This window comes from Ischnura elegans, chromosome 4 (genome assembly GCF_921293095.1).
Source record: "Ischnura elegans chromosome 4, ioIscEleg1.1, whole genome shotgun sequence".
Taxonomy (NCBI): Eukaryota; Metazoa; Arthropoda; class Insecta; order Odonata; family Coenagrionidae; genus Ischnura; species Ischnura elegans.
Genome location: NC_060249.1, coordinates 56,316,029 through 56,342,775, shown reverse-complemented (window position 1 = coordinate 56,342,775; position 26,747 = coordinate 56,316,029). Strand labels below are relative to the sequence as shown.

At 37.3% G+C, this 26,747-nt stretch overlaps 1 protein-coding gene across 1 annotated transcript in view; it reads right to left on the bottom strand.

Annotated features, from left to right (window-relative positions):
* Nucleotides 1-19,112, bottom strand: part of LOC124157535 (zinc finger protein 628-like) — a 42,345-nt gene extending 23,233 nt beyond the window's left edge. Inside the window, exons 1-5 of the mRNA XM_046532350.1 lie at nt 18,972-19,112; nt 13,880-14,111; nt 11,830-12,058; nt 7,303-7,494; nt 6,091-6,244 (exon numbers count right to left, since the gene is read on the bottom strand). Coding sequence (XP_046388306.1) covers nt 6,091-6,244; nt 7,303-7,494; nt 11,830-12,058; nt 13,880-14,111; nt 18,972-19,005 — 841 coding nt within the window. The 5' untranslated portion in view covers nt 19,006-19,112. The remainder of the gene's footprint in view (nt 1-6,090; nt 6,245-7,302; nt 7,495-11,829; nt 12,059-13,879; nt 14,112-18,971) is intronic.
* Between the last annotated feature and the right edge of the window lie 7,635 nt (nt 19,113-26,747).

Sequence of the window (26,747 nt, the reverse complement as noted above, 5' to 3'; positions counted from 1 at the left end):
ACAGTGAATTATTCACTTGAACACATTGCGAGCAGTTTGTTAAGTAGGACTCCATGAGTTTTAATTCAGAATTATTGATACCATAATATTGTAATTTTCTCAGGAGTAGTGGATGGGAAACACAATCAAAAGCTTTAGAAAGGTCACAAGCTGTTAAAACAAGAGAGGATCTATTTTCAAAAGCCTCCAGTAAGTTATCGACCACATATTTGATGGCAGAAGATGTAGAACGACCTTGACGAAAGCCATATTGAGAGGGTGTAAATAGATTATTATCGTGAAAATGATTGTAGAGCTGAATTTTAATGACTTTTTCAATTATCTTACCAAAAACAGGAATGATAGAAATTGGGCGGTAATTTGCTGGTGAGGTTCTATCACCTTTTTTATGAATAGGGACTATTTTCGATATCTTGAGTTTTTTTGGGAATGAGCCTGACTGAAAGCAGGTATTGCAGATTATTGCAAGGGGTTCACTGAGTACATCTGCTAATTGTATGATAAGGTTGGCAGATAATCCATAAATGTCGGTGCAGTTTGATTTTCTGAAGCTTTTGATAGTTTTAAAAATGTCAGTGGGAGAAACCCACTGCCATTTGAAAGCAGGTGCGGTTACAGGGAGTTCTCTAAGAAGATCAGTGGCATCAGCAGATGGGCTCTTTAAAGAGGAGATGATGAGATTGATTGAGTCAATGAAATGCTTGTTCAGGCTTTCAGAACAGAAAGGGAGTTCTGAATTGAGATGTATAGAGCCAGTTTCAGAATTAATAACTTTCCAGGCTGCCTTTACTTTATTGTCAGCCTTATTAATTAGAGTACCATTTGCCATAATTTTTGACTGATTTATTTTATTTATGTACTCCTTCTTATGAAGAAGCCAGGCCTTCTTGTCCTCAATATTGCGAGAGTGACTATATTTGGAGTGAAGTTGGATTACTACAGATCGTAAATGAGATAATTCCTTAGTAAACCACTTATTACTGGGCTTTTTACCTTTAGTTTTGGACATAAGTCTTTTGGGGAAACAGTGTTCAAAGAGCAATATGAAATTCTCAAAAAAACAAGTGAAGTTATCGTTGCCATTTTGATATTGAAGGAGCGAAAACCAGGTGACATTGGACAATAGAGATTTTAAATTTTCACCACCAATATGAGAAATATACCGAGTAAATGTAGGAAGATGGGTCTTACATACGGGTTCAGAAACTCTTCTTTCAGTGGTAAATCTGAAGTCCAAAGCTAGGTGATCTGACAACCCTAAGTCAGTCACGTTGACATTATAAGAAGAGGCAGGTAAGCTTGTGATAATATTGTCAAGGCAAGAGCTGGCTCTTGTGGGCTCTCTGTTTACACAGTGCAAATTGAAGGACATGAGCAGAGCAATGAGGGAGTTTGTCTCTCTTGTGTCAAATCGAATATCGACATTTAGGTCACCACATACAATTATAACCTTACCAAACTTATAGAGAGTAACTAAAATTTGCTCTAGCTGTTGGCAGAAAATTACAAAATCACCATTTGGGGATCTATATAAACACACAACAATCACATGGTATTCTTTCACATATATGGCACTTGCCTCACAATGCACTTCCCTGCATAACCCACTGATGTTGATTACTTTAACAGATAAATGCTGGGCAGCATAGATTGATGTACCACCGTGCTTTGCTTTAATTCTAGAGAAGGATGTTGCCAGCCTGTAACCCTTGATATTGGAGATATCAAATTCCTCAGTTTTGAGCCAGTGCTCTGTTATACATAGAAAGTCATATGGGCACTCATTGACTGAAACTTCTAGGGCACTAAGTTTATTGCGTAGGCATTGAATGTTTAAACACAGGATTGAGGACAGACCACTGTGCACCCTTACACTGTCAATACTGTTATTATGGTTAGAATTATCAGACAACTGGTAGGAAATGATAGAGTCCTTTTGATCTCGAATAACTACTTCTGTTTCATAAGGTGACACCGGCGCAGAACTTAACTTGGTGCCAAGTTTTTTCGAGCTATCCGAAAAGAATACCATTCGAACAGAACATATTTGGGCCAGATTTGAACATTTCTTAGAAGGTGAATTTTATCACTATCGGTAGATACGCGAAAGGATGCGTAATTTCCCGATGTTTCTAAAGATTTCACTTCCACGACCCCAGTAAATCTACCTTTCAAATAGTCCACAACTTCTTCTGGTTTTGTGTCCTTTGGAAACCTCCACACGTGAAGACTACTCTTGCGAGGAACTCCGGTAAGATTACCACTCGCGTCCTCACTGACGTCAGCCGTGCCCTCCATCGGCTTCCTTCGACGTCTACGCTTATGCTGAACTTCAGTGTAGTGTATACGATCACTTTGTCGAACCCAGGAACAGCAATGAGCCGCTGATGACTCGGACTTTACAAGAATAGCTATTTATGCGTGATTTCAGCACATATCTCCCGGATTTGAATTCCCTGCTGGTGCTTCATGTGCCTTGTCTACACTACAGACTTAACTTAAGTGACTTCACTTAAATATAATCTTAAATGTGGTGCGGTAGCTACACTTGAGCTTTAAGTCGACTTCAGCACCGTGATTGTCTATATCGGGAAACAGTTATGTTGACAGATGAAGGTCTAGGAGAGCAACTAGTGATTCTTTGATCCAAAGCGACTGTTATTTGAAATAAACTTCCAAACTCGGTGAATTAACCATTTTGGATTTAGAAGGTTAAAAGGAAAGATCGATTTCAGTTCCTAAGGGAACGCTAAATGGCGAGAGGTGATGGAGCCAGAGGAATTTAGAATTACTAAGCATGACTGGCGTGACTTCGTGGTATGACATATTCATAACGTAAACAAAAAACTTATTACTAGTCAAATGCCACTGCTTTATTAAAACCATTGATTTAAATTTCAACCATTAATTCCTCCCACGTTCAATGAAATCGCCACATTTTATCTCCCTCGGCATCCCTGGGACTAAAATTAAAGCCCTATGCAATAGTTTCAATAACAGTGTGTGGGAAGTTACTGATTACGTTATTTTCGATTATGACACCATGGAAAATAAACTGTTTTACTGGATCCTCTGCCGTCGTCTCATTGTCAGTCTTAAAATTCCTAAACGTTTCTAAGTTTTATAAATCGAGTTTCACCGTGAGCAACAGGCATAGCAAATAGTTTTCACGGAAATAAAACCAACAATACGAAGAGAAACACCACAAAATAAATTCGTCGAATTAATAACCCCAACACTAGAAATTAACTAACGAAACAGAACGCTCAATAACCACATCATAGAATACAGCACAACTTAGAACATAATCAACGGGATGATTCAGAAGTGAGATGGGTATTATGTGCCATTTACAACACTTGAAGAGCTTCAACCGTGCGGAAACAGTTGCCAACGCAATTTAAGTTGGGTTCTAAGATGACTTAAGTGGAGGTGTACTTAAGTGAAGCTGGTGACACCTACACTACCCACTTAAGTACAGAGCCAACTTAAGTAGTCACTTAAGTTACTAGTGTAGACCCGGCAATGGGTTGCATCTTTTAAGAAGAGAAGCTCAATCGTGCAACGTAAATTAACAAAATACGTATCAGCGGGCGAGCAAGCGTGTGCTGAAGAAATATTGCAATCGGCAATGACGTTTCAGAAGCAAACAAAAAGCCCAATCTCCAAATGTAATGGATTTCGTAATTAATACAGATCAGACCGGGTGTCTGTAGAGGTGGATATAAAGAGAACGCGATCAAGAAAGGGAGAATATTGTTCAGGTTGCTCTTGGGAGCGTGATCAAAGTAATACACTCATATACAGCGCAGGAAAGCTGCTTCCTAAAGTTTTTATTGTGCTTATCAGAACCTGGAGGTGATTTTGGTCCGCAAGTGAGCGAAGAAACTGGAGAGTGAATTTTTAAATGTTCCTGTTGTGTATTCTAAATCTGGAAAACTTACGACTGGGTTGTATTTCAAATTTAAAAAAAATGTTCTCCGGCCATGCGTTAAAAACAATACATTTTAATTGCTTATTGATTTTTGGGGGACAAAAAAATAGTGCCATTTATAATGAACTATTTATCGACGAGGAAGGAGAACCGATATGCAGCGTAAAAACTATACCACCGAAGTGCACATCCGTAAGCCAACCTTGCTATGTTTATTTTTACAGGAAAGTAAAGCAGTTTATCGCACGAAACCAGAACTGCACCTTCCTCCTTCAAGGGAAAAGAGAGATATTCTCACATGAGGATGGAATAAAAATGTATTCAATCGTGCATCATCAGTTGTCCTAACCAGCGTTCAATGATATGCTAAGGTATGCATGATATGCCTCGAAGCTAGTAGAGAATTAAATTGTTTAAAAATGTTAAGGGGATTATGTTTCCTTGAAGATATAAAGAAACACAATGGCGAATGCTCAGGTAGCAGTTTTATAGAAAGAGCATGGTGCTTTTCAATTACTTGCTTTTCTTGTTTTATTACAATTATCATCCAAATTATTGTAAAGAGGCGAAGTAATAAATAAATAATGAAAAATTGGAGAAGGCAATGGCATTGCAGATCATTCAATTTTATATATTTGTGCTTTATATTATGGAGGTATTTCCTCCAATTCATGGTCCTTTACGCGACAGAGATTTCTCGTGAGCATAAGATCTAATGAAAGCAAGAGAAAACCGAATAATATTGTGCTACGGGAAAAAGCAAAAGAAGTGTAGGAAAATGGGAGTCTGGCGAGGCCATGAAAAAAGAAAAGGGAAGGGACGAGCCGACCAGCCAAACTAAAAACAGTACTATCATATGGACATCGACCTCAACAGGTGCAGGCCATGAACCAATTTTAAGTTGGCCGAGTAGTATATTCCAGGTAATTAAAAGTTCACATGTAACGACAATTTCCCCAGCTTATACAGCTTGTTTAAAATCTCTAGGCACCTAAATACGCGGAAATAAGGACTCTGACATTGAGAGGAGAGTAAGTTTGTGGGAGGAAAGCATATCTCGCACATCGATCGGTTAGGGCAAGAGGAGTAGGGAATAATGGTAGGCAGGGTGCCCAAAAATGGCTTACTATTCCAACGAAAAATATAGATGGTACTTCAACCTCCTATCCAGGTTACTATGTGTTGAAAAAACTTCGTTCTAATCGTCTAGCCCTTCAACTATTCAGGTGTTGAGGACAAAATTTCTTTCTTCCTTTCCAAAATCCTAATATACACTAACATTTTAGCCTTTTAACTTTTAACTCAATATCTCCGGTAAATCGAATTCGCTTGAATAGGTTCTCGGCAACAAAATACATGCGGCAAAAGTTATTCAGCAAAATAAATTAAGTTATAAGGGCATTTCCTGACGATTACCAAGGTAAAAAAATAGACTACAGGAGAGCAACAACAGTCAGAAGAGCAATAGCGACGTTTAGCACTTGGAATACTCCAAATTGATCATACAGGTAGACGAGTGAAAATTGTTGTATATTCTAAATACTACAACAGCAGGAACCTTGGAGACTCTCCGGAGACAATATGTTTAAAATCTTTTAACAATATGTTTAATACAATGACATTATCACCTCTTTAAAGAGCCACTGTCAACATATAAATCATTTCAGGCTTGATTTTGTGGAAGTTCAATACATCCATGATGAAATAACACAAATGGTAACTTCCACACTTTCTCCATACACAATAAAAGTGTGTAAATTGCCATTTGTGTTCTTCTATCATGGTTAGCCACTGTCAAATGAAGAAAGCTGCCAACGACTCCTTGAAGCACTCTAAAATAATCATATATGCATAAGTACCAAGATATTGTATGATTTATGTAAATTATGAACATCGTAAGAAAAAAAGCTAAAGGTTGGATTATCCATGTTTTTCGATTATTCATTCCAGCTCTTCCAATCATTCGTCTGGATAATGGAGAGTTTAACTTAAAAATAAATGGCTAACAGATTATTTCCATCAGCTAAACAGGTAAAAATTACTTTTCATCAATAATTATACACAAATATATAAATAATTTTTCTACAATTCACTGTATTATCAAGCTATGAGAGAAACACATGCATGCTGAGTGGAAGAAACATAATACTACTTACATATGCCACATTCCCAGATCTTTAATGTTTTTCCATCTCTCTTCATGTACTTCACGAAATGCAAACGACTTCTAAGATCGTTCTTGTCCACCTTTTGGCGGGCTGGATCGTTAGCTCTTGGCTGTAAAGAGTCATCGATGCCGAGCACTTGTTGCTATAATTGAAAAATAGATAAATGTTATAAGAAATATGTAGTGTACTACCGAAACCAAATTCATTTTTAAAAATATAAGATTATTACGATTGAACCACACAGGAAAGCAAAGGTAGCCTAAAAACAGAACTGCAGTATGACCTTTAACAAAAATTTTCCTAGTGAAGATGAAGACAAAACTAAACTTAATACATGTATTCAACACATTAAATTTTTATTCATGGCCTAGGTTTTGACGGCATACCAATTATATTAGAGGTTAAGGCAGTGGCGTAACTAGGAATATGCTTTGGAGGGAGGAAAGGGGGGTGGGATGGTCTTGGGTGGCAACCCCCAATTCTCTTGGCAGTAGGGGGTCCGGGAAAATTTTCGAAAAATGACATTCCTGGATCATTTTACATCATTTTGGCACTAAAAATTAAACTCTAAGGAGATGCAGTTATTATATGTCTAAACCAGACAATAGTTTTCCAATAATTCTTTTATATCTCTGGGGCTTTGGGGGGGGATCTATCCCCTCATCCCCCCCCCATAGTTATGCCACTGGGTTAAGGTAAAAAGAAAAATACTTAGTACATCAAAAATGCAAACAAGATCCTGCCTTTCAAGTTATATAAACCTCAACAGCACCTATTCACCTCCAACAGTTCCCTATTTAATGATCTGTATTTACCCTGGTGAGTGCAGGAGCTACAGAGAGAACTCATTCCTGGACTCAAAAAGTTTCTTACATTTCTAAAGCTTGAAACAATGCATACGAAGTAAAGAAATAAATTATTAAAATCAACACCTATACAAATATGTTTTTAATTTTTTCCAATGGGTCCAATCTTTGTCACTCAGTATACATTTCTGAAATCCATCATTTGAAAATACCACAAGAATTTGATTTCTACTTAATCATTACTACACAAGAATAAGGACACATTAATTTTGATCCTAAGTCCTACTTTAGCAATCATAATTCATATAAAACTGAAGCAAGGTTAATTTGAAATTACATATAAAATTTGAATTATAACATATTTGCTTCCACCAAAAGAATTTCAATAACAAACCTTATATTTCATATTTGGTTTCCGACCACGCGGTGACTGATATACTCCCCCTGGGGATAATTTATACTGATGTTGAGATAATGCAGGAGCAGTTCGTAAAATTTTTGCTTGGTTTCCTGCATGGGATAAACCTTCAACGGCTTCACCTGATTCATCCATCATTTCTTCTTCATCTTCATCCTCTTCATTTCCCTGAATTCATAACAAAAAGGCAAAGCTAACAACACAATCACAGATTCATAAAATTCACAAGAATTATCATCATGGTTTTCTCACATGAGTTCCAAAAGAATTCAAGAAATATACAAAAATAATTAAGGAATACTTTCATTAATCACTTACTTTGGCACAATGGTTTCTCTATTTAATAAATTTGCTCGTAATGAAATGTAAATTGAAGCCTTAGTATTACTCAGTTAAAAACTCAGTTCCAGATTTTTCCACCAAACATTTCATGGGGAAAAGAAGACAGTGCAAATGTAATCCATCTAATATGTACTCAGTAAAGAGAGAGTACAGTACACTCCTGATTATCCGGGCTAATGGTGGGGAGAGATGGCACGAGTAATAGGAAAACACGGATAACCCAAACTTTTAATTAAATGTCTTGTAATGTTCATAATTTACATTCAAAAAACAACATTTTATAATTTACGCAGTTATTCTGTTATTTCAGAGTGCTTCTCGGACTCATTGGGAGCTTTCTTCGCCAGAATGCCATCTTTTTAGCGGCGATAACAAGGTTTTACTCATATTATTAAGGTTCTATATATGAACTAGTTTCAAAAACCACGCATCCCCGACTGCATGATCATGGATATAGAAAAGTGGTTTGCATGAATGCTTCAAAACCACTTCGCGACGTCAGAGACAACGCTTTCAGGCACCACGCCACATAGTCACATCTCGCACAAGTTGCCCAGGTTGCAGCTGCTGCGGGTCCTGTTGCAAGCATTGCGCTTGGTGATCAAGAGTCTGCGTACTGCAGCAGCTGCATCCCGGGCAACTTGTTCGAGAGACAGCCTGACAGTGTAATTTCCGACGTTGCGCAGTGGTTTTGAAGCATTCGTGCAAATCACGTTTCTGCAGCAATAGGAATGCAAGTGCAATCAAGTTATCGCTGCTAAAAAAGATCACAGTCAGGAAAAGAAAGTGCTTAATGATTCCGGAAAGTAATCTAAAATAACATAAAATGTGTCTGAAGACTTTCACAGCTTCTTTTATCTATGTTGTTGGTGGTTTTCGGGTATTGCTGTGTAGAAAACATTTTAACTCAATAAAAAAAAAATGTTTTCAAACAAAAAATGTTTTGAAACAAGCAAATGAGTTAAAATGTTTTCTACACAGCAATACCCGAAAACCACCAACAACATAAACATAAAATGTGCTTGAATTATAATAGATTGATTGATTTATGTAAATGATGAAAATTACAAGAAATTAAAGTGCAAGTTTGGATTATTCGTGTTTTCTGATTATTCGAGCCACCTCTCCCCATCATTAGCCCAGATAACAGGAGTATACTGTGCATACAGAAAAACAAGCAAATGAATTAAAAAGTAAATTAGTTCAGAGTGAAAGTTTTCTCAATCAAAAAGTGCAGGTTTGTATTCCCGTGCCCAGAAGTTATGTAACATGAAAGTCCTAGCCTGGAAGTTATTTTAAAATCTTGGAATAAAAAGATCACGAGATATCTCTGTGTAACTTGTGACGCCATAAAAAGCGACAGTAAACAACTACACACCTGGAAAAAGGTAGCATTTTCAGAATAGAAAGCAGGGGTGGACAATACAGAGTTTGAATGTTCATGGCTAGAGCTTGGAAATGTCATCCTACCACTATGCTGCTGCTGAAAATGTAATCCTATGTTAATAATAGATATAATTGATAATTCTTCAAAGGTAGCAATCGAAATCAAAATTAATTCATTTTAGCTTGAAAATATATACACCCATGTCTCGTATAGCGCAATTTCGATTAGCGCAATTTCGATATAGCGCAAATTCGTTCCTCGGGGAAACATTGCAATACAGTGTAGCCTAATCAAAAATCTTAAACGCTCTCGTGATAAAACGTGAACTTGCGCTAAGTACACATGAAATTTCTATCATTTTACGCATACAAATGTTATTGCTTGCCTCAAATCTTCTTTTTTGTTTATATATTAATCGAAATCCATTGCTGTGCAATGACCAAAAGGATTACTCGTCATTGGGTCCAGATAGCCGGCGTACCGAAGTAATTTATCTCGGCTCCTTAACAGAATGACAATAGTTAATTTAGATCATTAATTAAGCGTGGGGCTAGTGGAAATGAGTTTTTTTTAAGCAATACTGGTTGAGACGTAATTTTTGCCGTCATAGGTTATCGGGCGATTGACTTCCAGGTAAAGGGTCTACGCTAAAGCCTTCAAGGTCATCAGTTTCACGGGGGAGAAATGGAGCGGTGGCCGAGGTGCGCATGAAGAGCACCAACATATAAGAGGGCCCCTATAGAGTCTCAAACACAATAGCTTCGTTCCCTCCCCGCAGTCGTAGGCCCTCTGCATCTCAAGAACACAGTTCAGCAGTAGAAGGTGATTTCGATAGAGCCATGCAGAGTAAAAACCAAGAGAAAATGGCAAAAAATAGGAATGCGGGTAGAAAAATCAAGAATTTATCAAGAAAAACCATAAACCTAGAAGAGAAATTGATATAGGTCAATTGCTTTGAAAATGGAGAACGTCAAAGCGATATTGCGCGGAAGTTTAAACGCACGAAGCGTTATTCTGAATAAAGACGAAGTTAAAACATCAGTGATCTCAGCCGCACCAACTTCAACCAAGCGGTCTACACATACGGAAAGTTCATAGTGAATCAGTACAAAAAGACGAGAGTGGTAATCGCTCCGAGACATTTAGTGAAAGCTCCGGTTGGTTCCAGAATTTAAACGGCAAGCAGGTATTTTCAGTGTGGCGATATCAGGTGAATCTGCAAGTGTTGATAGCGCAGTCACCACAACATTTTCTGATGAACTCCAAGCTGTGATTGAAAGTAGCTCCTTTCCCCCTCCTCTACATTTTAGTGTTGACGAGACGATATTGTTTTGGAAAAGAACGCATTCTCATTCATTCATTTTCAGGGAAGGAAAACCGGGGTCAGGTTTCAAGGCATTTAAAGACTGTTTCACGTACCTGCTATTGCCTCGGAGGACTTCAAATTAAAATGATTTATCATCCATAAACTCCGCTAGCTATGAAATGGCATTCAAAGTAGCGTTTGCCTGTCACTTCGATGAGCGACAAAAGGGCCTAGGTGACACAATAGTTGTTTTTAGACTGGTTTGAAAAATTGTCCACTGCCGGCAATGCATTACAAACCCCTGAGATAGCAGATGTTAGCCCACCCGCACGACAGGAGGGAATTTCAAAAGCACGTAAGAATTTTTTTTAACGTGAATAAAAGTCTTCAAATGCGTGCATACTATCTTTAAAGATGTTTTAAACTATAAAAAAATATATAAATAATGTTTTCTAAGGCTATTTATGGGAATATATATGTTTTAGAGGAAATTCAATACCCAAGACCTATGCTACCAGGAACGCATCCCTATTTTCCCAATGTTAAAACGCTCTCGTATAATGCAAATTCGTATAGCGCAAAGACCCCAAGGAATGCATCCCTTGCGCTATACGAGACATGGGTGTATAGAATATCACTACTAGAGCATTATAATATGGATGTTTTTTGTAAAAAAATATTTTGTCTACATTTGATATTACTTTTGACCTAAATTATACATTACCAGTAGACCAAAAAAGAGTGACATTTGCCCCTAATGTGGACAAAATGTAGATGTCTACATTTGGTTTAAATTAGGTATAATGCTAACTTTGTGCTCTCAGGGGTAACATTAGCAAAGTTGAATACTGCTCCCACTACGTAAATTTTACATTTTGAGTGTTTAAAATAAATCATTTATACTATAAAGAACATACAATTAGAGTGCTTTCATGTCTCTAGCACCTTCCATGACTCCAGAGATTATGATTTAAAATTATAAGCTTGGTCCGAAAAGTGTAAACAAAAGTCTGTCATGTTGCTTTAAAAGTGTCGGTAGGTCCTGACTAGCATTTGGAAATCGTTGGTAGCTAACGACAGGTTTACCGAAAACTGTTTGTGGGATTACAGTCAATCGTCCGTTGAACATGTCCTTGGAATCGCTAGTACCGAGAAGAATTCTACCAACACGGACCCACTATTTTCACCCAATACCAACACGGACAATTGTCGGTAACATTGTCAAGGAGGCTTCCATGGTGATTAAATTGATGATTGGTTTCCGGGTTAATTCCGTGTAGACTCATTTTTATAATTAATAATGCGGACGTGGAATTAACCCAGAAACCAATCCTCAATTGTCGGTAACGTCTACAGAATTCTGCCCCAGTTCCCATCCCAAAGACATGGGCTACTTAAAAACCCACAATAACTGCAAAAATAACTCAAGTTTTTAAACAGCATGGTTTTGTAAAATATAAACACACACCTGAATAACCTCTTCCACCAGTTCTGGAGCTGATACCATTGTTTGAGAAATTATATGGGAAGACGAGGACCCAGCAGTTCCATCTCCAGCAACAGTTTCTAGGACCACCTCACCCTCCGTAGTAGCATCAGCCATAAATTCCTCTTCCAGCACTACAGCACCATTCTCATCTTCAAGTATTTCTTCTTCATCTGATAAGTGCTCTTTTTTCACAATAACAGTCTGCCCACTAGATATTTCGGAAAAGAAATCATCGTGAAAAATAGTCTATGATCGTAGTTAATATAAACTATCACATACACATAAATTAACATAACATAAACTACCGAAAACTAACAACAAGCTTTATTTGCCCAAAGATTTGGTACAAAAGGAAGACCAAAACATAGGGCATGTCAAATATATATGAATGTACATGAAAACTAAATAAACAATGCACACTTTATTGTAATCTCAGAATAATTGAGGTATTCATCAATGGAGTAAAACTGCTTGCTATGAAGGAATATTTTCATTTTCGATTTTAATACATAGATGTTTTTTATATTAATCACATAAGGCAGAAATTTACTATGCAATTTGACACCCATTTCTTTGGGCCCAATTTTTTTAACTTTTTGCCCACAAACAGTGACAGTGGATGTCATTTTTGTTCTTGTGTGGTGATGTTAAAATACAGTGTTTTCATCAGAATTACATATCTTCTTTTTCTGAACTTACCACCAATGGCTTTTCTATAAGGTCATGAGGCATAGTCATGAAGCTATTGGATGCGGGGTAGAACAGGATTTAAAAGGGGCAATCGATCATTAAAAATAAGGCAGTACATAGCTTAACCGGGCTATGAGCAATTTCACATATTCAAAGAAATCCAGCTTAGCCCCTTTGTCACAATCGTGTAAAACTACCATGTCAAAATCGAGAGCAAAACTGTTGGTCCCAACGCAAAGCCTATGCTAAATGCATGGCACATTTGAAAATAAAAAATTTTTTTTAATGCAAACCTCGACTATGGTCCCCTAGAAATAATATTTTTTTATGCACCAGGACGAAAAACTCAAAAACGAAACTATTAATAAAGACATATTTACAATGGCAGTTTCTTTTATTTGCATACTTTCAACCATATCTTTCATTGGCTGGAACAAATGGAAGGCAGAATGGGATCGTGCTCATAAAATCACCATACCTTTAGTGGCACCCTTATTACATCAATGCCTTTAGTAATGTTGTCACGTGAGCCTATTGAGTAACAGGGATTGCCGATTACCTACAGTGGTCAGTTAGGGATACAGGAGGAACACAAAATGAAGAATAGAAACAAACAGTAGGATTAATTTCCCCAGTTATCTTCTGGATATTAGGGGCCTAATGAAATTTAGGACCCTATTTTTGCTTCCGAACTTGAAAAAAGCTCTCCTCTCCTCCTGAAAATAATTCTTGAGAGGCAAAAACCCTAAACCCAACTCCTGAGTCCTTTTTTTGCCCTAGCCCTTATTTAGGTAGTGGGTGTGCGAGTGTTTATAACCCTGAGACAGGGACAGGGCTCAGCTGTGTTGCAACTGAGGTGTCTAGACTCTAGAATTTTCATCTCCAGGGAGTTATCTTTCTTTTGAACTGGCGTGAACTTTTTTTGAGCCAATATATTTTTCGTACCCACCCTTGGATTCAGAAATTTCATTTATCATATAAAATAATAACCAATGATTTCTATACATTTCAAAATTACTCCGACTGTTTAGAGATCGTAGACTACTCAATACAAGGTGGAATACAAATTTTATGATAAAATTGTGCCTTTAAATATAATGTAAAAGTATATAATGAAGAACTGTCATTCAGATAACATCCAATAGTGTTTAAAACGACTCCTTAAGGTGGTAGAAAATTCAATTTAAAATTCAATGTACTTAAAGAATAACTTAAGAAACTTAATTGGCTGAAAAAGAACAAAAATCTTATCATTACCTGCAGATAAAATGCAGTAATGTGGCAATATTTAACTATCAATAACACTAACAGAAAAATATATTCATATCCTCGTCCATACCCGACATTCCTTATCATGGCAGTCTGCATTGTTATCCTCCTTGGTTGCTGGGACTTGCTCAAGTAACCAGATATTTTATCTTCTGCCTGCTTCAATAATTCATTCTTCAGTCTTTGAACTTCATGTGCTTTATTGAGATACTCAACCTCTCTCCGAATACCTTCCATTTCATCAGGATCTGACTCAGCTCCATTATCTGGCTCATTGTTGGCTCTTTGGATGTTATTGGCAACTATAATTGAAATTATATGTAAGAGTTATCACAAAAATCACTTTTATCAGAATTAAAGGGCATATAGCTAGTGCAGTGCAAGAGTCTCGTTTCGGCGGTCGAGACGAGAATTTCATTTCCCAGCATTGTCGGGACAAGACTCTCGGCGTGGTGAGAGTCTTGCCTAGGTCGAGAGTCTTGACGAGAGTCGAGAAGTCTCGCCTCTTCGAGATTGCTCGACACCGGTCGAGACACAATAGCCCTACATATAGGGCATATTTTATAGGAGTTAAAGGGCATATTGTAGCATCTAGATTTTGCAAATCCATCAGCTTTATGTATGTATTCCAATATATATCTAATAAATATGATGTGAATAAATGGGACCATAACAATGGAAAGGCAAAACATGCCTACTTATTCAATTTTTGTTTAAAAAAAGCCAGTTTTATGCATAAATTAAATACAATTACATAATTACAGAATTACAAGGAATACTCATTGCCCACATTTTTAGCTACATATGGATGACAACTTAAAATTTTTACAATAAAAACTTTTACTTATCTGCGGCATGACAAAAGTTGGAATATTAAAAAAAATATATATTTAAACATGAATTACGATATATTAAAGAAAATTAAATTTGCAAATATTATTATGATGTATAATTTATAACATAAAACCATATTATTTCCATGGTTATTTGACCACATGGCAAATCTACCAGGGGAAAAACGATTTTTTAAATGGATTCCTTTAAAGCTGCATCCCTTCATTTAGCTCTATTAATACCTAATTTAGATATCGATACTGCCAAGTTTCCTATTACTGATAGTCTTTTCAACAAATGTACGGTATCTAGCCCCAATAACCTGCTAATGATGAGTCGATGCTGACAGTGGGCTGCTGAAAAATTATTACACTAATATTGCCAGTGAAATGCCAATCACTCTAATGCAAAAAATAAATGATCAGGATGTTCATGGCATAACAATAAAAAATTTCCTGGGAGTCCTATGTTTTCTAGGGTTATGCTATCCAGTCCCAAATACAAGCATTTTCAGGTAAATATTATTCATGGCATACAAATTACTGACCACAATAAGTCACTTTGGTGGTGCGTGTAACATGAGAATAAAATAAAATGGTAAATTTCCACACAATTTTATTTACAAAATACCGACCCGGTTTCGATATGATACCCGATAAATACAGACCCGGTTTTGACCCTTGATAATGACACTACGTGTCGAAACCAGGTCGGTATTTTGTAAATAAAATTGTGTGGAAATTTACCATTTTATTTTATTCTCATGGATATAAAACATTTCCACCAGATATCGCCGGACACTGTGAATTAGGTGCGTGTAACATTTAGAGATCATATTACCTTATGTACAATAGCGTTACACATTTTAGAAGAAGTTCAATTATTCATCTACATATTCTATAGAACTGCATGTTACGAGAACATGAAAAGAAAAAAACAGCACAGGGGCAATTCCATGTCAGCTCATGGCATGACACCAACTAACTCAAATTTTGACAGATTTTATATTTTTCATCCAGTCACAAAACAGTGTAAAATTGTTTTTGCTACCTCTACGACCTGCTTTAATTTTTATGACCATTTGAAGTTAGGATGAAACTGCAGTTTTTCAAAACCTGAGATCTTCAAAAGCACATGATCCTCCAAAGGAAAATAGCAATAACTTATAGCTGTACTGAGCCAAACAAGAACTACAAAAACTTTCTTATCTTATGTCATCATCACCTATAATTTGCTTGCAATACTCTTCCAAAATCTCAGTAAAACGAAAGTGTGAAAAAAATGCAGCACAAAGTTATGAATAATTCTTATGTGGTCTGTTTGTAGAACCATCACTGCCTTTTTTGGTTTAGTCATGACAGAAGAATGTGTTAAATGAGGCCAAAAAGTTAAATTCATGCCTCCTGTTGGACCTACAACATTATTTTCCCAGCCTAAAGAAAAATATTATATATACCACTAATGTGCTCCTCAGTAAATACATGGACAATGCCAGGAGACAAAAGAAGATTTCAACCAGACTATATTTTAGTGAAGCAGAGGCTTGGGAACCAGATAAAGGACTGTAAAAGCTACCCGGGGGCAGATATCGACAGTGATCACAATCTAGTGATGATGAAGGGCCAAGTGAAATTCAAGAAATTAAAGAAATCAGCAAAGAACGCATGGCAATTAGAGAAACTAAAGGAGCCAAGAAATCAACAGGCCTTTCAAAAAGTAGTGGAGAGCATGGTAGGATTAGATCAGACTGAAAAATCAGTGGAGAATACCTGGACAAATATCAAAAGTGGGCTTCAGGAGGTCACTAGAGAAGTTCTAGGGAGAAAAAAATGTGTGAAGAAAAAGCCATGGATCACGGATGAAGTCTGAGACCTCATTTAAGAAAGGAGAGAGTATAAGAATATGAATACTGATGAAGGACAGGCTTGTTACTATAGGATAAAGGACAAGATTTTCCGCAAAGCGAGGAAAGCCAGAGAAGCGTGGATGAGGAACATATGTGAGGGCATGCAAAATAACCTCATACAAGGGAAAGTGGAAGCAGCCTAAAGAATGGTGAGGAACCATTTCAAGGAACAAAGCACATGATGTTATACCATAAGGGACAAGAATGGAAATATTCTAATTAAAAACGAAGACAAAGCTGAGAGATGGAAAGAATACCTGGAGGATTTATACAACAGAAGCAAACTTAGCTCAAAAATTATCGAAGAGGAAAGTGAAATTGAAAAGGATGACATTGGAGCGAGCATCTTAAGATCGGAATTTGATGCTGCAGTAAGAGACCTGTGAAAGAATAAGGCCCCAAGAATAGATGACATTCCAGCAGAGCTAATAAAAAATGCAGGAGAAAAGGTCTTATCTCAACTGTACTAAACAGGAGATTTACCTAGTGACTTCAAGAAGAACATCATCATTCCCATACCCAAAAAAGAGCAGAGAAGTCGAACACTTTAAGACCACCTTTTTCTGGTGCTCGAAAGAATTCAACACAATGGACTATTTTCTGTTAGATGCTGCATCAATGTAAGCTGATTTTTCCAGGGCACTCTAAACATTCCCAGAGTTTTTCCAGAAATGCAAAATTCCCAAATAATCACGTTTTCACAGGTTAGCAGACACCCTGAGTTTTTTTATGCAGACACATTCTGAAAACCTGAGCACAAATTACTTAGGATAATAAATTTCAACCAGCAAACACTACTCATCTCAAGTGACTTTGGTATCCCAATATGGGTACATAGGAAAACCTGCAATCCTTGTGTGCCAAAATGGATAAGTTTCCTTTTATTTGGAGGGGTCTATGTAAAGCTTTGAATGCCCACATGGTCATCATATGAGTAAAGGAACCAATAGAATGATTAAAAATTAGCACCCTGGTTGGAATCATATGAAATGTTCCAAATGGCATAGGAAGAAGACTTGGGAGTGAAACTTTAAAGGAGGAACATGAGAAAGTAGTGCCACCACAGCACAGAGTGAAGTGAAGCTGTTAAAGGCATTTGCAAAAACCTCCTTGAGTAGAAGGGCCAGATTGGAAGGATGACAACCCATAATTTATAATCTATGTTTGCCACTGTGGAACACGGAACAAAGTATAGGGTCATTTCATTTAGTAATTTCGAAGACAAATATTTATTTTCATGCAGTATAAATAAAAAATATACAGCCATTATCAAATACTGCATTATTGACATAAAGTTGGTTTTTGTAACCATAATTTCCATATCATTATCTTCTAATCCTATACTGAATAAGTAAAATTTTCTAAGCTAGGAACTGGGTGGGATATTTCAGATAAAGAGCCTAAATACAGCCAGCAATGTTAAATTGATGAATGTACATCAGACAAAAACACTCAAATTTTCTGATTGAAGTTTACTATTTTAATATTTAATTATATGTGTAGTAAGTAAATTGTCTCCAACTGATAGGTAAGTTTGTGAAAGTACAAGCTTATAAAAAGGCATGAAGTAAACCAATGACGCTGCCACCTGAAATACAACATAGACTGGAAAATAGAAAACCTAGTAACATTCAGCCTCCCCTATCACCGTAGGAAAATGGAATTCTTAAAAAGAGATGGCAGAATTAAGCATATCTATTAAATACACAGAGCATTACGTGAGAACGATCGAGGGAAGCAACTATCTTAGCTCCTAAAATAAAACGCGGAGTGAAGAAACATTGTTCCTGCCGCCTTGATGTATGCTGATTATTCATCGTGGAACGCGTGAACTAAGAACGGAGAAATAACTTAGTAATAACCGCATGAGAGTCCTTTCCGAATCGGCATCCAATAAGAGAATGTGCCGGCCTTAAAGATAACATGAATCGAGTAATTTCAGCTTTCCCCCGCTTATGATTTTACTGTGTCGTTAGCCTAACATTCTCCTGGTCATTCACAAATTACTTCAAGCAACAATCTGCACATTCCAACATATTAATATGATAAATGAAGATCTTATTTCTCTGCTATATTGTTTACGATTAAATTTTCGAAGAAAAGATGATATTACGAAACAAAAGAAACACGCCATTTTGAACATGCAATGCACCATTTTGACTGATGAAGGATAAGTCATCAACCCCTAACCATGCAACTGACGGTTTTCCTAGATGTACTTGGAAGTTTATTTATTTCTTCAAGACAATAATAATGAATAATTCACAGTACGATGCAAGTATTGCATCTCTTTCACTTGTTAACAAAAGAGAACCTTCCATAATGCGTCATAAACACAAGACGATCGAGATTCGTTTCTACTTTTTCACTTGTACATATTTATTCATTGAACAACGTCTGTAAAAGTTTACTACAGACTTACCAAGGTATGTTGCATCTTTGTTGTGCTTGTTCATGATGCTAGGAACGGAATTTAATACATGTGATGAACGAAAGTAGGCATCTCAACACTGAAATGAAAGCAGCTTCGTGGCGTCAGAGATGCGCAGAACAGACGAGATGTTTACTGCGCATAGGCGGCAACCCATTTCGAACGAGCGGAAGAATATTCGTAACTTTACTCTATTTTTAGAGATAAATATCAATTCTTTTGCAATAAAAGCTCATTAAACACACTTAATTTGTCATATTATTAGATATTTTGATAATTGTGCCACTTAGTTTCCTCTTTTTATATATTTTGCTAGTTTTGTAACTACGAACTATTTTTTTCGTTCAGTCGCTCCAAGTCGGTTGGTTATTGCTAGGTGGCGTGGCGTCACCCAAGTTTTAATTTTTTGAAAACTCTCAAATGCCTCTCAGATTCATTCTCTTCATTAAGTTTGTTAAGTTCTCTGGGAGAGAGGTGCCGATTATTTTTTTACGGTTGTTACGATTGCTGTCATTCTCTAATAATCATATACTTCATGCCCATTGTATGAGGGCCAATTTTGTCAATTCAAATTACTTTTTTTATTTTAGGGGTGCCCTTGCGTACAGGGGCACAGTTGAGCCTGGCTGAGCCTCATAAGCCATAAGGTAGCGTCATTGGGGGGGATTAAATGTAAGCCTCTCGTTGAACAATTATGCATTCTACAGAAACGAGCAGAATACTATTTTTTATCTCGTTGCGAAGGAAGGCCGGGCGTGTAAACGCCTTTTCATGGCTGTTAGTTTCACCTGATAATACGATAGTGACTGGAGTTCATTGCATTTCATAATCAAAGAGGACACGTTTGTGTTTAAGGGATCCAGTACAGTTACTTCTCCCAGGCCTGATAGGCGTGTTGGCTCTTAAAAATGAAAGGAGTTTTAATTAAAAGGGGGATAAAGCTCGGAATCGATGAAAGAAGAATAGTATTAGCTTTATGAATAAAATTAATCTTTTTTATGAAATAGGAGTGTCAGCTACATAATTATAGTAACGTTACTATTGAAATTAACGATCAGTTTTGTAGATGGATGGTAAATTGGCTGGTAGCAACAATTGGGCTCACAGCCCGGATAGAGATTTCTGACGTAGGGACCGCTGACTCTAGCCTTTGTATTCTGCCCCCCCCCCTCCTGGCTTGTGCTGTTCAAGTAACACTTGAAATTTCTGCAAGTACAAGCAAATTTTACTTCTAGTTATGATTGGCTTCCAAGTTCCTTCCAACTGTCACATGTAGTCCAGTCTGGGTCGGCCCTTCTGATTTTTTCCTTTTACCGTATCTTCTAATATGGTTTTAACCAATCTTATGTGTCAGAGAATACAGTAGCGGATATAGAAAACACTCAAAGGGTATCTTGAGTTGCCTTTACTTTTAGGGTAATAAAAAATTAAGTCACAGGCAGAGTAGAAGAAAATTTTAATTCAAGTGATTACACACATAAAAGACAATGCCATCTTATGATATAAAAAAGTCACAATTGCGGTTCTGCAATGTTTGGCAATACGGGTGGACCTGCAAGGGAGGGGTGCACGCCCCCATCTGTATCCGCCTCTGAGAGAATATGGCCACTCCTGGTTTTTCCTTCTGTCTTAGCTTTCCTAGTATGCACCATCTTTCCCCTATCCTTTCAAACACTGCCTCATTTGTGACCCTTACCACACAGGTTATGTCCAGTATTTTTTAGTAACACCATGCTTTTTTGTATACTCTATCCTTATCTCTCTGATTGCCCAGGTTTCACTGCTACAGAGCAGGACACTCCATAAAATAAGTCCTTACTTGCAATTTCCTACTCCCTTCATTAATATTGCCGGCTGTGAAAAGTTTTTCTTGTTGAAGACTAACTTGACCTGTTTGAAGTGGCTTATTGTCTCATTTTAAATGAAATAAAATCACTATGTTTTATTCCACACTTTATTTTAAATCGTACGACCCGGGTTTCAACATCTAGTGTTATCACCTAAAATCACTATGTTTTATTCCACACTTTATTTTAAATCGTACGACCCGGGTTTCAATATCTAGTGTTATCATCAGGTGATAACACTAGATGTTGAAACCCGGGTCGTACGATTTAAAATAAAGTGTGGAATAAAACATAGTGATTTTATTTCATTTAACATGAAGCAATTCCACAAAGTAACGCCTGAGACCGTGTCTTATATTGTCTCATTCTTATCCTCCCATTTGATGTAATTTTGCTTCCCAAATTTAAAAACTTGTCCACTGTCTCATATGTTTCTCCTCATACGACCATCTCTTCTCTTAATATATCTCCACTTGGTAACAGCACTTTAGTGTTGTCCTTAATTATTTTCATGTAATACTGATTGTCAAGCATCATTTTTACTTCTTCCAATGCCTCAAACAGCTCTTCCTCCCTCAATGCCAAGCAGTGGCGCAGCGAGGGGGGGTTTTGGAGGATAAACCCCCCCCTCCCCCCCAGAGCTCAGAGAAAGTTTTAAGTTTAATCCATTTTACTTATTTGGATTAGTGTTACTTATAGAATAGTGTTAGGATTAATCAAGTATCCCTCAGAAAGCCGTAAAACTCACCATTTTGAGCCATTATTCTTAAAAATTTTCTGGAGGGCACCCCGTAACTCCCGCTTACCCTGGTGGGTATGCAATACCCCCGCACCCCTAAGTATTAGTTACCCTAAAGCCCCCCTAGCCTTGATTCCTAGCTGCCCCCTGATGCCAAGGAGGGATGGATTGAGGTTGTTGTTTTAGAGGGGGCGGTTCATTGCTTTATCACTAGAACAATGGAGTGAGCCAGTGGAATTGGTTCTTTCACTCTATTCCCCAATTTCCTTAAATGAATTTGGCCTTTTGTGACTTTTAATCCACTATAAAGATGTTTATGTGAGCGCTGTCAAGTATCTGTCGTGCAAATGTTTTTATGAAATAAATGGTATTTTGTCTAGTACAATGTCATGCCATAGCCAAAATGGCTCACTCCGTTGTTCTGGTGTGAAGCGGTGTCATGGTGATATGTAATCCTTTTCAGCAATAACGCGAATGAAATCTGACTAGTGGCTTTTAGATATTAATCAAATGTATTTAACCTTAAGTCAATCTGCTGAAACACCTGCCTGAAATAATTTACACAATTGAACATTTCAAATGCCTTTTTAAGATCTACAAAGGTGATATAAATATCCTTTGTCTTCCGTATGCCTTTTTTCGTAAATTTATTTACTGAAGGATAAGGATAGCTTCACATGTTCCCTTCCCCTACCTGATTCCAAATTGGTCCTGGGAGGGTATTGCTTCTACCTTGGTTTCCATTCTTTGTATAATCATGTTGATGAGTGTATTGGATGCTTGAGAGTGAGCAAACAATGATCCTGTGCTGTACATGTTTCTTTCTAGACTATTTTTTTCATAATGAAACAACAACACACCTCTCAAAATGTGATGGTATAACTTAAATCTCGAAGGTCTCACTCATTATGTTACACAAGGTATCTTTCATTCCTTCCCCAGCTCCAGTTGAAATCACCTGGAATGTCGTCCACTTGGGTCTTTCTGTTTCTCCGTTTCTTTAGTGCTTAATCAAATTCATCCCTCGTTAAATCGAAACTTGTGCGTGGTGGAAGGGGTCCATATTAGCAATAAAAGACACTTTGTTACTTCCAAAATTTATTTTAAAATTTTCAACCTGTTTCGGCTTTGAGGCCATTATCAAGTACATAAATACCAAATAGTATGGTGAGGACTGGTTCATATGTACTATGATGGTTATTATAGGGTGGTGGGGTCTCCAAGAGGTGCCAGGTGAATTTCACCCAGCACCTCTTGGAGATGGGGCACTAAAGCTACTTCGTACCAGAAATACCGTATTTTACCAGGAAAGGAAGGATGGATGCCTTCGAAATTCGGGAGATTGCATTAGACAGAAACCTAGTAAACGATATAGCCTTTCCCAACCCTTATTACTCATCGCCCTCCCAAAACCCCCACAACCTGAATGACAAACTTTGTTTCTTTCCCCCACCCCTTCTGGCATTACCAATCACAGCCCTGCACCCCTCCCCTAATAACCACCATAGCATATATAAACCTATCCTCACCATATTTTTTAGTATTTATGTACTTGATAATGGCATAACAGCCATAAACAGTGTGAATTTTTAAATAAATTGTGGAAGTAACAAAGTGTCTTTCATTGCTAAATTCATTGCTCAGTATGTTAAGACACTTTGTTTCTTCCACAAGTTTATAAAAATTTATATTTTATGACCAGTTTCAGCTATTAAACCATTATCAAATACAGAAAGTATGGGGTTGTAGCAGGTTTATATACATGTACTATGGTTGCTAATGTGAGGTCGGTGGGGGGGGGGAGGGGGGAGGTTTGGTTTCAAGCTGGGATTGGTAATTACTAATTACTGTAGGAGAACACACTTTGTCAAGTGGGTTATGGAGGTGGGGGATTTGGGAGGGTGATGAGTAATAAGGGGGATGGGTTGGGAAAGGTCATATCATTAACCAGGTTTCCATTTGCAGATATCTCCTGAATTTCTAATGCATCCATCCTCCTTCCTTTAGTGGTAAAATGGAGTATTTCTGGGTCGAAACTGCTTCGGTGCCCCATTTCCACGAGATGCCGGGCGAAAGCTGAAGTATCATCCTTGTTCTTCCAACACGCCCTGTGTTCCTTCATCCTTGTCTTGAAGTCTCGTCCCGTTTGGCCGATGTAGCATGAAATACAGTTATCACACTTTAAGTTTATAAATACTAGATTTTAATTTGGGTTCAATGACATCTTTAGCATTATTTAACACACTTCCCAAGATATTGTTATCATAAAAACCAACCTCATATGCATTTATTTTTAGGGATAGCTTGGGTTACAGCATGTGGTGATCCCGTAACGTCAAAAATAGTAAAAATGATAATAAGCATAAAAAATGCTTGCAAAATGTGAGGATCTTACTCGCATTTTGCAAGCGAAAGGGAAAGTGAGTTTTGCAAGCGATAAGGGAAACAGTGTGGCTATTTTAGACAGAAAGGAATACACCATGAAGTGTCAGAAATTCATTGATGACCACAATTGTGAATCTCTCACGTGTTTCCCTGGTGGTGGGCTCTCATTGCTCTGTATGTCTCTCCTGCATACTCTTTTCCTACTAACATGGACTCCTCTCGACACTTATGCTAAAAATCTTAGTTTGAACAACTTTTTGAACTGCCCTTGGGTCCCAATGAGACAACCCCTTTACTCAAGTATACGTAGTGGTTATACATTGTACATCAAGGATTTTGGGATTTTTTTCTCTACTTCCTGAGACAAACATCATAAAAATGTTTGTCATATGGATTGATTCCTAGAATAAACATATATTTGCTGAGGCTTATATGTTGATCATTCTGTCTGTTGCCATTGCATCTGAGTATTCACTCATTTGGGAGGATTTTTATTCGACCCCCAGAAAGATCACATCATGTCACTTGAGTTTTGAAAATTAGGGAGCTTGTTTGTGCTGGATAATAATGGTAGACACAGTAGTAAACTACAGCCAACACAGGTGCAGGTTTCACAGGTCATGAAATTGTCTGGGAAATCTGTAGGATAGCAAAGCATGATAGGGAAAGTTAAAGACATACATGAGATAACAGTTTATGAGTGACTTCACCCTTCAGTCGAATATGATAAGTGTCTCAGGGATATTCTTGAGACCTATGGATCAGTGACGTCATGGCAAAATTAGTAGTGCCGGAAGTCACGTTCCTGAACTTTTTTACAAGTGAAATATTACTTTTTACATTTTTTATTGCATGTTACTATTTTAATGTATTGCAAATTTTTTGTTTTGGTTAGGAATGTATGTATGAGAAATTTTGAAGCAATAAAATTGATAAAAGTGTTATTTGAATAATACGTCTTTTGTTAACCAGTGCCGGAATGGCATCCCAGTGCATTCTGACGCCATGACACCCCTGCTACGGATACATTTATGAGATGTCACAATGCCACATCTCAAGAAAATCTCTTAGAGGTCTGAGTTCATGGCCTGCTGATTACAATATTTTTGCTTTTTCAATAAAAAGTGTATTAAAACAATAAAATATGTATGCATTTTAAAAAGTAAGTATATTATTAATCTTCTGTCATTGCTTAAAAATAGTTCATTAGAGGATGATGGCATACCTTTGAATCTAGAATATTGGCAAAATCAAACCAATTGGATTAATGATTACATATTCAAATACTAACAATTTTTATTAGCCTTTGCATGTATATGAATGAAACGAATATGTCACGATTTTAACCCTTAGAGTGCAGGAACGTTTTTACACGTTTTGCATGCTGACTGTGGTATTAACCCAAAATTTTCATTACTGCCTGGAGCAGGGGCGCAGCTAGGAATTGAGGCTAGGGGGGGTTTCAGGTGCAACTAATACTGGGGTGCTTGGGGTATTGCATACCCGCCTGGGTAAGCGGGAGGTGCTCAGGCCTTCCGCCGGGAAAAAATGAAGATAAATGGTTCTAAATGGTGATTTTTACGGCCTTCTGGGGGATACTTTATTAATCCTCACACTTTCTATAAGTAATATCAATCCAATTAAGTAAAACAGATTTAACTCAAAAATTTCTGTGAGCTCTGGGGGGGGTTTTATCCCTCAAAACCCCCTGTTGCTGCACCACTGGCCTGGAGATCTTGCACCTGGACACTTTCCCTACTATAAGGATTGCTAAGGTGCTTAACACTATCACACCAGTACTCGTGGTAAGGGGTGCCTCCTGCATAGGGGGTCTTTTCTGCACTGGCTGGAAGCTACAATCATGAACTCCAGCAGCCTATGGGTTTGTAATCATAACTTCAGAATTGTTCCAAAGTGACAGTGTGAAAATATGTAAATAATTATTTTCTGAATGCCTCTCTGAGAAAATCGCAATGTTTGAGATATTCAAAATTCGAGACTATGACGAGATATCTCCAAGACATTCATTGCTATGTAGGAGCATGGCCAGCATTTTTCCCCCTTATTACGATTTCAATTGTGCTGCAAGATATGTTGGGTAGTACTTCTACTTGAGCGCATCTACATGGCTCTCTGTAACGATCATAATGTGATACCATCTATGTGAAGTTTAGGCTACCCATGAAACCAAGTTGGTTTGTTAGTGGGTAGAAAAAGGCCCAGTTGTTCCTCATGTGGGTGAAGAAAAGTAAATTAATTGATGATCTATACCATTTGAATAGGGATATATTTGCGATAGTGAGAGAGAGAGAGAGAGATTTACTTTCTGGACAAGGTCATGAGAACATAGGAAGCTATTTATCTGGTACAGAATATTCGAGCAATGAAAGAGTATTTGAAAGCCAAACATATAGGTCCTTCACCGACATGTATGTCCGTGAAGGCATGGATGTGTTGCCTGCTACAAGGATGTGTTACCATCAGCAGGAGGCACTTCCTCATGCGAACAAGCGTTTCCAGAATTTAAAAGTCATCAATTCAAACATACCATCAAAAGACAGTGACATTTTTCCTTCAAGATAAGCTTAATACCATTTAATTAATGCATAGGTATGATTTATATTGCAGGTATGGAGATATATTTTTGATAACTGTATGCCATAATTGTAATACTTACATATTATCTCAAAATCTATCATAACTCTATGCCATAAAATAAGCGGGATTATGTTGTGATGATAGTCATCTGTAATTCATAGTATCTGAAAGGAATTTATGCATTTATCGTCTTTCGCG